The 12339-nt window shown below is 33.3% G+C and overlaps 1 protein-coding gene across 1 annotated transcript in view; it reads right to left on the bottom strand.

The window, feature by feature from the left end:
* Nucleotides 1–12339, bottom strand: part of LOC148611874 (contactin-4-like) — a 54644-nt gene that overhangs the window by 20626 nt on the left and 21679 nt on the right. Inside the window, exons 18-25 of the mRNA XM_088592841.1 lie at nucleotides 11793–11930; nucleotides 10968–11144; nucleotides 10688–10758; nucleotides 9559–9781; nucleotides 9163–9233; nucleotides 8627–8742; nucleotides 4228–4340; nucleotides 3570–3731 (exon numbers count right to left, since the gene is read on the bottom strand). Of these exons, the coding sequence (XP_088448967.1) occupies nucleotides 3570–3731; nucleotides 4228–4340; nucleotides 8627–8742; nucleotides 9163–9233; nucleotides 9559–9781; nucleotides 10688–10758; nucleotides 10968–11144; nucleotides 11793–11930 (1071 nt within the window). The remainder of the gene's footprint in view (nucleotides 1–3569; nucleotides 3732–4227; nucleotides 4341–8626; nucleotides 8743–9162; nucleotides 9234–9558; nucleotides 9782–10687; nucleotides 10759–10967; nucleotides 11145–11792; nucleotides 11931–12339) is intronic.

The following is a 12339-nucleotide window of genomic DNA, read 5'->3' as shown; positions in this document are numbered from 1 at the left end:
TGCAGTTATTATTTGGTCATACTGGAATAATTGACTCCACAAATAATGAGAATATGTTAAAAATATCAATATTACCCTAACACTACATTTAGCTTTCTGATAATTTAAGAATCCTAGGTTTAACGCACAAGGGGAGATGGCATGAAACATTCGACATATTCATATTTTTCCTGGCAAGCTATAATCACAACCACTGGAGACATACTGATAATTTCATTACAGCTTTTTCCAACATAAATATGCATTTTTCTACAGCTGCTACACAATAATCATGTCCACAGAACAGAAAACAGTCCAACAACTTGTTGATATAAGTAAGGTTACTGTCATAGTCAAAGTTAGGACCAACAGCCTCAATTTCCTCCACAGACCTATAACACTTACTGGTTCACCATGTATCAGTCAGCTATCTGACTTTGGCCCTGCTATACAAAATGTGATTTTATTCACCAATTATAAGCACTACTTATTACAAATCTGTAAAGTTACTCAATCATCAAAATGACAATATGTGAAATGCCTTAACAGTCAGTAAGTAAATATTTGCTACATTTACATTGACAATGACAAATCTTCAAATACAATATTAATGCAGCTATATGTGAAAATAACATTTAAAAATCTGCACATGCGTTAAAAATTAGAGACAGTCAATCGAGGAATTGACATCCTGAAATATTTGGTGTTATCCAAAGAAATCATTAGTTACAACAAATGCTGCATTAGAATAGCAAATATAAACTCTGCTTAAGATATTGAACAGCCTATATTGATTTAATGAACCATCCATTAACCTAACTAAAACAAGAGACTCCAGATGAGCCCAAATCCCTCACCTGGCAAACCATGCCCTAGTAACTAAGTAAGTACAAGTACCATGTTTTGTTACCATGTTTGACAAAAATTGCTGAAAAAGAGCATGAAAAAAAATTGGGTAGGGGTCTCCCATTGCCCTGTTATTTAACTGGGCATTAGCCCAGTATACATGAGCTGAAAAAGAACATAAAATGAAGTTAAACCATGGCTATACAATATTTTCATCATCAACATACAATTCAGATGACCATGCTTATTGTATAAACCAAATATCATTGAAATCAAAGCAAGTACTTAGCTTAGTCTAGCAGGAAAATGTAATAAGTCATCACCTTTCAACCTAGAACACAGCGTTTCAAATAAAAAATCATTGGAATCAGAGCAATACTGCCAGTCAACTCAGAAAATCATGTATATCTAATGAGTAGCTTTCATCTTCATTATTCTTCTTAGTTCAGGAAAAAAATAGCAAAAAGATGATTTTAACCTCTATATTCTATTTTTATTAATTACCGCCATGTTTTTGACTGATGGAAAATTATATAAAATCAGTTTGTGCAGGATACTATAACAAACAATTATACCAACTTTCATTAAATTTTGTAGTATGGTTTCAGAGGAGACGATTTCTAAGTTGTACATGTGAAAAACAGCAAAAAATTATGTTTCAGGGCCCATTACTCCTACATCAGGCAACAAATCATTTTGAAAATTTCCACATAGATCTGTCTTCTGATGGTGAACAATATTACCCTCCAACAGAATTTTATTAATATCAAAGGTTTTCAAGTTGTTTTAAAAAAAAAACTGTCTTTTGACCTATGTTTATTTTTTAGTAACAGCAGCAATGTTTTTCACCAACCAAAAATACAAACAGTCATTTTGTGCAGGATACCCCAAGAAACAATCTTACCAACATTCATTGAATTCTGTGCAGTAGTATCTAATGAGCAGATTTTTGAAAGTAGTAACATCAAAAACAGCAACAACAAAAAACATCCAAAAAGGGCAATTACTCCATAATGGTTCAACAGATTATCACCAAAAGAAGTTATAGTTGATTTGATTGGTTTATGGTAATAATTTGAACATATACAGTCCTTCAAACTTGGCTGAGATTGTGAAAATCTGTTAAAAAGACTGGAAAAATACAAAATTTTGTGCAGTTTTTTTACACCTTTAACAATGGCCACATATGTGTTGACCCTAGTGCTTTATATGTCTTGTGTATAATTGTCAGTTACAACTCATTCCACACAAAAACTATCAAAAAATTGCAGAAATGTTAAAAGTTAAAGGTTTTTGTAAAAGTTACATATATGCATACTGTTATTTCTGGAATAATGTCATAAATCTCATCAAAAACATCTTATATTCAGTGTTTGCGACCTTTTTACAATACTACTACTACCTAGAAGTCAGCTTTAATCAAATTTTCACATATGCCCAAATTATGCGACCAAAAAGGGTCCTTAGTGAACTTTCTCCTTTGACTATAGCTAGATCTGATAATGCTGAACACTTTCACCTATAGTCAGAATTTTGTTATACCTTATGCAAAAAACTGCTGTCTGACCCTTTTGTTCTATACAAAAATCCAAACAGCAATTTTGTGCATGATACCCTAACAAACAATCATAATAACTTTCATTGAATTCTATACAGTAGATTCTGGGAAGAAGATTTATGGAAGTAATAACATCAAATACAGCAAAAAAACTTTCAAAAGGGGCAATAACTCCAACATGGATCAACAGATTTTCACCAAAATTTTACCACAGATAGATCTCTTTATGCTGAACAGTTTTACCCAGTCAGAATTTTGTAAAACCTATTGGTGTTGGAGATATATGAGAAAAACTGCTGTCTGACCCCTATTTTCTATATTTAGTAATGGCGGCCATGTTTTTTGACAGATCAAAAATCCAAACCATCATTTTGTGCAGAATACCCTTAGAAACAATCATGCTAAGTTTCATCCAAATACATGTGATTTCAGAGAAGAAGATGTTTAAAATATTGTTGACGATGACAAGAAAGATGACATATGACGACAATGATGATGAAGGGAACCAAGTGATGGCTATAAATCACATGGACTACCGCCAAGTGAGTTAAAAAAACATCCAATCATTTTGGGTCTGCCACAATTTTCATTCAAGCAAGATCGCTTACCATAACCATAATTCCCCCACCACTGTGCAAAAGCTCCCTTAACTCAAGTAAAATTTGCCAAATCAAAATGGCGGCATAATATGATCGATCAACTACATGACTGTGATGACTAACAATCCTACAAAATGTGAAAAAAATCCACTGAGCAGTTTCCAAGGAGTTGCATCCTCTAGTATGCACAAATTCAACAAAGTCCCATTACTCCTGTAAAATTTGTTTAATCAAAAGGGTGTCCATATATGATCAACTCCATAATTGATGACTAACAATCCTACAAAATTTGAACAAAATCCACTGAGCAGTTTTCAGCAAGTTGTGTCCACAAGGTGTTCCTATGGTGTAGTATAAACAAATTCACAAGTCCCATAACTCCTGTTAAATTTGTCAATCAAAGCGGCAGCACAATATGATCAACTTCATTTTGTGACAATAAATCCTACAAAATTTGAACAAATCCATTGAGCAGTTTCACAGGAGTCATGTCGAAAAAGTGTGACCAACACACACATAGATGGACATCAGTATTTCGATTTTTCTTTCTGCATTGTGTTTTTCTTCATACATGAGTGTATGCTTACCGTTCTGCCTTGTCAAATTCAGGGGATTTCCCTTTACTTCAGATTCCCTATACTCCACTATGTAATATAAAATGACACCATTTGGTTTGGGAGGAACTGTCCAGGTCAAGGTCATACTAGTGGGTGTAGCTTGATGCTGTACATTGGTTACTTTGCCTGGTGCTGAAAAAAGTGTGATAGCCATTATTTAGGTGGAGACAAATAAAATCACTGCTTTTTTTATTCCAAAAGAAGATTCCATAACTTTTATCTTCAAATATCTCTAAACTACTGTAAATTTTGAAAATATTGCATTGTTATCATTATTGCAAAAAATTGTGACTGTCTTTTAATTGCAAATAATCAAAACTTTACCCATGAAATTTTAAACTAACTTGTGTGGGATTTTTCTCATAATTGCAGAAACTTAAATCACATCATTTTTAAGTGACTTAACCACAATAATTCATGTGTGAAATAATTTCTAAATTAATAGTTATCAACTGAATGACATTTTATTAATGCTTAAAGTGAAGAGAAGTATTTAAGATAAAGGCTTGCTGTTTAGTTGGAGTCTAGTTTGTAAGACCTAAAAATCTCAGGTATTTTTTTTACTGATGTTGTTGTCTTAATGGCATCTTACTCACATCTCTTTTTTGATACATTCTATTACACTTACTTGCTTCTGAAGTTTTTACAGGGAACCAATCTGAATAAGGTCCATTACCATTGGTTACCAAATCTGTGTATACAGCCAATCGAATTCTGTACTGTGTCCATGGTAATAAACCACTAAAAATTATTGTATGTTATGAAATACAATACTATTAGTTATCACCCATCCATGTGAGACTCGTAAGAGTAGTTAAGGATGTTAAAAACCCCCTTAGTAGTATTAGTTATCATAAGATAACTAAATAAAAAGAGAGAAAGGCCAAAATATGACCATGGCTATAAAGAAAACATTAATATCCAATCACATAGTTTCTTGCTGAAGTTTTATATACTGCATACCTGTTTATGAAAATCCATATTGTTGGCTGTATTTTATGACAATTTCATTTTAAATAAAGGTACAACTGAGAGATTCACATCTGTAAAGAGTAATTTGCAGTAAAAAAATTGTAGAAATTTCAGAGAATCTGGAGGTCAAAACCTCGGCTACTGATATTCTCAGCACACATGATAGTATAAATGTGATTATATTTTTAAATTTTTTGAAAGGATTTCATTTTGTGTAGGACATAATACAAGAACTAAAAGAAAAACTTTGCAGCAGAAAATATAAAAATTATTTTCCCTCAGATAATTTGATTTTCATAAAGCAATGTTATATCATTTAATTTCTTACTTACCAGTCACTAAATATACATATAGGAATTATCTCTGCATCAAATTCTCCCAACTTGCCACACACAGAGGACTATGATTTAAACATACATCATGTCCAGTTACCTGTGTGTGAGTAGCCTCAGTTTATCATCTGCAGGAATCAAAATAACATGCTTCTCCCATGTGTTCTTAAAATTTTAAGTCTTAGTTAGACAACTTTCTGAAGTTACTATATTTTGTTCTTATGAACAATGTCTGTCGTCAAACGTTTAACAGACATAGAGATTCGAGAGGACGATAGTTTGTCGCATGTTTCGGAAATCTCAGAGATGTCGCGAATAGCGAGTAAAGATTTTTGAAAGAAGAAAAGAGTATCCAAAACTGTCCAGTTACAGAAAAGAATGGAGAATTTAGAATCAATGTTTGACAAGAAATTTGATTTACTGTTTAATTTACTGTCTAAAAAGTCAGATACTGAGTCAGCAGTAAATGAATATAATATCTCTCAGACTAGTGGTATAGTCATGCAGCATGGAGAAACTATGTCGGATAATGGCCCATTAGGGGTGCATAGACCGCTTGTACCACTGGAACCTAATCTTGATGAAGATTTAGGCAGCCCTAGATTTTGATGCTAGGTCAGAAATCTAACCCAGACATTACTGAGAAATCCAACCTATTGGCTTTGTGTTCCTCAAATGAAGCTTCTCAGTCTGGACAAAGGTCTAGTATTTCTCACTTTGGAGAGAATAGAAAAGATCAGTTTAGCTGTCAATTGTCTAATGAACAAGACAGCATCAGCTTAACAATTCCTACATTTACTAAGGCTGATGGCATCTTGTATTCAACTTATTCCAAATGCACGTCTGTACATGCGTCCAATTCAATTACACCTTCTTTGTTTTTGGAAACCAAGTTCCCAAGACTTGTCAACTCTTATTCCAATTACTCAACATCTGTTCCCTCATCTTTCTTGGTAGAAAAATGGAGTAAACATGCAGAAAGGCCAATTTTTTGTTCAGCCTCAACCCTCTGTCACAATAACAGGTGCCTTGACTGCAGGTTATGGGGGTTTCATGAACATCAAATTTCATCAAATTTTTCAAGGGACATGGTCAGAATCTCAGAAAAAGTTGCATAAAATGTCTGGAAATGGAGGCAGTCCATTTCGCTCTGAAACATTTCCTGAAACAAGTGAAAGGGAAAAAGTTTTGATAAGGTCTGACAACACAACTGTGGTTCAATACATTAACAAGCAAGGGAGAACAAAATCCCCCCAGTTGTGTAATTGGACTTGGAATCTTTGGAATTTGGCAATTCAAAACAAATTTTTTCTAAAAGCTGTCCACATAATGGGGAAAAAGAATATTTTACCAGATCAATTGAGCAGAACCAAAATCAGACCAGCAGAATGGACAAGAATGTAGTTCAAACCCTATTCAGAATGTGGGGGAGTCCTTTAATAGATCTGTTTGCCTCGGCAGACAATTGTCAGACGGAAGTTTTTTGCTCTTGGATTCAGCATCCAAAGGCTTTTGCAATGGATGCTCTGACAATTTCTTGGGACAAAATGTATGGGTATGCTTATCCTCCAATTTGCATGATACCTTAAGTCCTACATTATATGAGGCAGTTCAATTGTCAGATTTTGCTAATAGCTCCATTATGGCCAAGGAGACACTGGTATCCAGAACTGCTACAGTTACTAATTGCTGTACCAGTAAGGTTACCAGTGATTCCAAATTTGTTATGTCAACCCTGAAATCAGATTTTCCATCCAAACCCACAAGTGTTCAGTCTGACTGCATGGCTACTCTCAACCAAAAATTTGAAGCAGAAGGTTTTTCTGAAGGGGCTAGAGAGTTGCTTTCAGCCTCTTGGCGGAAAGGAACTCAGAAAGATTACTGCTCCAAGTTCAAACAGTTCAATAGCTGGTGTAGTGCAAGGGAAATTGATCCCACTTCATTATCTTTGAATCAGGTTGCTGAATTTCTGACTGATTTATTCGGTACGGGTTCACAATACAGAACTATTGCTGGATACCGTTCTATGTTGTCAAACATATTACCTCCTGTAGACAAATATCCAGTAGGTCAACATCCTTATATAGTTAGGTTAATCAAGGGAGTTTTTAATTCTAGACCTCCAATTACAAAACTGATACCTGAATGGGATTTACATATTGTATTAAATATGCTAGAGAAAAGTCCTTTTGAACCATTAGAGAATAAGAATTGAAAGAGTTAACTTTCAAGACTGTGTTTTTAATTGCTCTTACTACTTTCAGAAGATGCAGCAATCTACAGGCTTTAAGAACTGAGGAAACGGCTATGAGGGTTCAACACAATGGAATTACTTTTGTCTAACAAGGTTTAGCTAAGCAGGACAAAGAAAGCCATTTTGGTTTAAAGATTTTGGTTCCTACTTTTACAGAAAACTCATTATTAGATCCACATAGAGCTCTTCTACATTACTTAAGGAAAAGTGAATCTTATAGGAAAGTATTATCTAAAGATCAAAGAGGCAAATTATTCCTATCTTTATTAGATTCACAAAAACCTGTGACTTCTCAAACTATTGCAAAATGGATTGTGAGTATCATAAAGCTAACATAAAGTGGCAAAAGTCAGTCTGGAATGCATAAAGCTAACATACAGTGGCAAAAGTCAGTCTGGAATGCATAAAGCTAACATACAGTGGCAAAAGTCAGTCTGGAATGCATAAAGCTAACATACAGTGGCAAAAGTCAGTCTGGAATGCATAAAGCTAACATACAGTGGCAAAAGTCAGTCCGGAATGCATAAAGCTAACATACAGTGGCAAAAGTCAGTCCGGAATGCATAAAGCTAACATACAGTGGCAAAAGTCAGTCTGGAATGTATAAAATTAAGGCTCATTCTAATAGACCAATTGGTCCAAGTTGGGCTTTGTTTAAAGGAGCTTTGTTAACATCAATCTTACAGTCTGCAGATTGGAAGCTAAAGTCTATGTTTTGTAGATTTTATTTCAGAGAATTAGATGTTAATGTTTTAAAGAAACTTGACTAAGTTTATAATCTGTGAGTTTTGTCGAAATTTATTGGTGGAAGGTTTTTAATCACAGATTCGTGCACCAATTTCGTATTCATTATTTAGATGATGTATGTACAGTATTGAAAGATATGTGTTACTTTAGTTCCAAGTGGACTTAAATATGTATTTGTGAGACTATGATGAAAATTCACAAATGTTGTAGGATTGCTTTGAAATCTGCAATATTCCTATATGTATATTTAGTGACTGGTAAGTAAGAAATTAAATGATATAAAATTAGAAATTTGTAATCAAGGCACAATTTTATGAATGGATAATTTCTTACTTACCAGTCAACGTGCCCATTACCACCCCAGTTGTGAACTGGTATCAGGGTTGTTTTGATCCCGCCCAATAAACTGAGGCTACTCACACACAGGTAACCGGATATGATGTATGTTTAAATCATAGTCATCTGTGTGTGGCGAGTTGGGAGAATTTGATACAGAGATAATTCCTATATGTATATTTAGTGACTGGTAAGTAAGAAATTATCCATTCATTAAATTGTAACTTGATTACAACTTTCTAATTTTATGTCATAATTTTCCAAAATGGAACATTTTATCAAGCAAAATAATGTATTTTGACGTATAAAAAGACAAACTATTGGGATATTTTACTAAACATTATTCATATTCTTTGAGATATTCACGACATAAGGTTGCGATTTACCTAATAGTTATCTCCCCTTGTATATTCTCCACTGTCTTAGTCCTTGAATCACTGCCTGTTATGTATTGAACTATCAATCCATTCAATTGACTGTTCCAAGTTCTTGGGTCTGGCAACTGCAGATATCAAAAATATAGCTTAATTGTTTTCACTAAATTGAAATTTCACTCTTCATTACGTTACAATACATAAGCGTTCCTGCAATCAATAATACAATAAAGAATAATACAATAAAGTTGTATTCTTAGTAAAAGACAATCAGCTAATGTAGAACAAGTTTTGTTATTTTCATATACAGAGAAATCTGTCTCAACCAAACTCCTTTTGTACAATAGAATATGTGGTTTAGACAGGTGTTAATTTTCCAAGGTTCAAAATTCATATAAACTGAAATAAAGCTACTTTAACATACGGGTTTAGACAGGTTTTTGGATTATTCTAGATTCAGCAGGACAGTTTTCACTATAGTAAAACCATTGTTTTAATCTTTTTAAACCATTTTTTTGTTAAATGAAAGTGCTGAAGACTCCACTCACCTGATAGATTACTAAAACTTGCTGATTAGGCAAAGCACTGATATTGCTGATCAAGGGAGATAAATCTGGAGCTGAAAAAGAAATAATGTATTTAGGCAATATGGTTAAACAAAAGCAATGAACTAAATCTAATTTAAAGATGGTTACCATGACGCATGAAACCAAAAAGTGTCCCCAGTCAATATAGTTCTGCTTCCATTTGTGAAGGTTTCATTTAGTCAAATTATGGATAAAGGAAGGAAAGTTAACTTTGAAAAAAAATGCTTTAATGAAAGGTGGGAGATTGTGAGTTGGTTCTGAAAATAAATATCAAATTAAATTCCATAATCAAATATTTTTCTTTAAAGGTTATTTTCACCAGGTTACTGATTCTCTTTTTAAACGAAGTATAGCTACCAGTAGCCTTTGTGTGTGATATAACAGGATCACTCCTCTTCCCCCAGCCAGCTTCATTTCCTATCTCCAAAACAAAAGAGTACCACCTCCATGGAAACAAGCCAGTCACATTGACTACAGTATCAGTTATAGACAACTGAAGCTCATCAGAAGTGAAGTTAAGGTCAATGTAAGAAATTCTATACTTTAAATCTTGTCCATGCCATGTCTGCAAAGGTGGTACCTATAGATGTAAATAAAATTGATCTGATTCATATAAAGCAGCAGACTAATGTTTGCGTTACTGAAAGTTTTAATTCAGTGGACAGCAAAGGCGTCATTCATAATTTGTTTTCTAAAAAACATTAAATACATATATTAAAGTACATAGAATGATGTACCTGGCTAGCAAGTTTAATGGTAATGTGAACTGTCTCCACAGAAAAGAGTTAAAGCAGACCTCATCCTGAGGCATTACAAGCAACATCTGGACAAAAGCCCACCAGACAAACAACTTGACAACCATGTAAATGGACAAACTAATAATGTGTGTTTTGTGGGATACAAAGTTGATATCAGACAGCATGTAAAATTGCTTGTAATGTACAACTAATCAAACAAAAGCTGCAAATCATCAAATTTCAGATCATTCCCTTCACAGAAAACTAACATTTTTAATAAAATAACACTATCACTAAGATCCCCTAAAAATTCAAAATTCAGCTGAGCAGGACATTGATTTTAGACAGGAACAAAAATTGCATACAACATACAACTCATTAAAGTAAAGCCACAAACCAAATTATGAATCATTCTTATCATTAGGAGCAAAGATGATTGCAAAGGAAATTTTCCCTATTATTTGCTAATCCTGAACACTAAAAATCCTATGAACAGGAAGTTGACATTACACAGAAATCAATTGCTTCCAACATACAACTAAATGACATGAAACAGCTAACCAAAGGTCATGTCAATCCAATCATTTGCAGATCAGATTTTTGTGAGAGAAATATTTTTGATTATCATTTACATGGAAATAAATTCAAGTATCCTTTAACTTAAACTGCTTTCAATATATACATATACAGCCATTGAATGGACAGAACCAAGGATGCCTGAATGAAATGATAGATGAAAAAGAGCATACCTGCCAACCCAGCTGTACCATTGAAGTGGAAAGAGTCTGTATGTCTGTTATCTGTGGTTCTGAACTTGGAGCTAAAAATTATAATAAATAACTATGGGAAGGGAACAGCAATATATCAAACATTTAAAGTGCTAAAATATAATATAACTTTTGTACTGACAATCTGATTCTATTTCTGGTCTTAATTTGCAGTTTTTTGGGCTTACACAGTGTCAAATTAAAAAAAAAAAAAAAAAAAGAAAAATGTCTGTGATATCTCACTATCAATTTTAAATGTTACCTATTGGAGATGTCTTGACTTCCACATTATCAGTCAAATTGCCCCATAGATCTTGGCCTCCTTCCTGTGTAGCTCCTCTGACCTTGAACTCGTACAAGGTGAAAGGCAAAAGGTCATGGACAACAATTGACAGTAAAGGTTTGTTGACATCTTTGTCAGTAATGACTGATATCAAGGCTGTAAACAATGAAACAAAGTAATTCCAAATTCTTAATAAAAATGTCTCAATACTATTTGTTTACAACAATCTGTACTTGAACAGACACTTTTTATTTTTCACTTTGCAAGTTACAGTAAATTTGGCATTTTATCATATGCCATTCACTAACTACTAACCCATGTAATTTGTAAAAGCTCTAATAAACAAACAGTTCAACATTAGATTTGAAGAAAAAAAATTCAATTGTTTCAACAGCAAGCACTTAAGATAAATATGTCAGGAAAACTGTTTTTTTTTTCTTTTTGCAGAATGATGGAATGATTGATTGATAGAATAAGGGAATGACAAACACAGGTAAAACTTCATGGCAGAAACATAAACAATATCAAAAATAAAAACCAAGAAAACAATGGCAATTAATATCCCCCTTTACTACTGTAAAATAACTTTAATCATTTTGTCACTAAAATATTCAATTTTCACAAGAAACACCTTAAAGTCTTACAAATCCTCTGTAGTTCTTGTATTGTTTCTTACACTTTATACATATAGACTGATAATTTTTAAACACTAGATATCTGAATGAAATAAATTGTATAAACTCCTTTATGTAAGTGTACCATTCCAGCTATCAAAAAAGATGCTAGTCTTAAACAGATGTTCACCTGAGTTTTCTCCCTTGACTTTGTTGAACACTTGGTACTTTCTGATTTGACCATTGGTTTGTGCAGGTATTTCCCATTCCAGTGTCACAGAAGAACTATTTACTGATAGAACTTTCAGGTTTCTCGGCTGTGATGGTCCTATAAGACAATTTAACGAAATCAACTGAAATACACTGCAGGTCAGAAGAGAAATCATATCTGCCCCCGGTCTGCTTTGCTTGACAATATTAATTTGTAACCATAAAAAGGCATGCATTTTTGAAAGTCCACATATTTTGTATCACAGTTTATCAGTACATACTGCATGAATTTAGTTCTGAAAATATTAGGTTCATTTAATATGGTACAGCAAGATTAACATAATTTTTACCTATAATTTAGCACAATAAAAAACTGAAATACAAATACTGATTCTTGATTAAAATTCTTGCGAAGAAGGGAGACTCAGGGTAAGGGAAATAACTCTTGAAATCATTGATATCTTTGTATCATATTCAATTTCACCTAAGCCTATCAAGCATTAATTTGAAATTAAATTAATTTAAAC

The sequence above is a fragment of the Perna viridis genome, chromosome 7 (assembly GCF_037379345.1).
Source record: "Perna viridis isolate PV_CMFRI_1.1 ecotype Kerala chromosome 7, ASM3737934v1, whole genome shotgun sequence".
Classification (NCBI taxonomy): domain Eukaryota; kingdom Metazoa; phylum Mollusca; class Bivalvia; order Mytilida; family Mytilidae; genus Perna; species Perna viridis.
The sequence above is the reverse complement of the archived record's forward strand: the minus strand, read 5'-3'. Positions and strand labels throughout refer to the sequence as shown.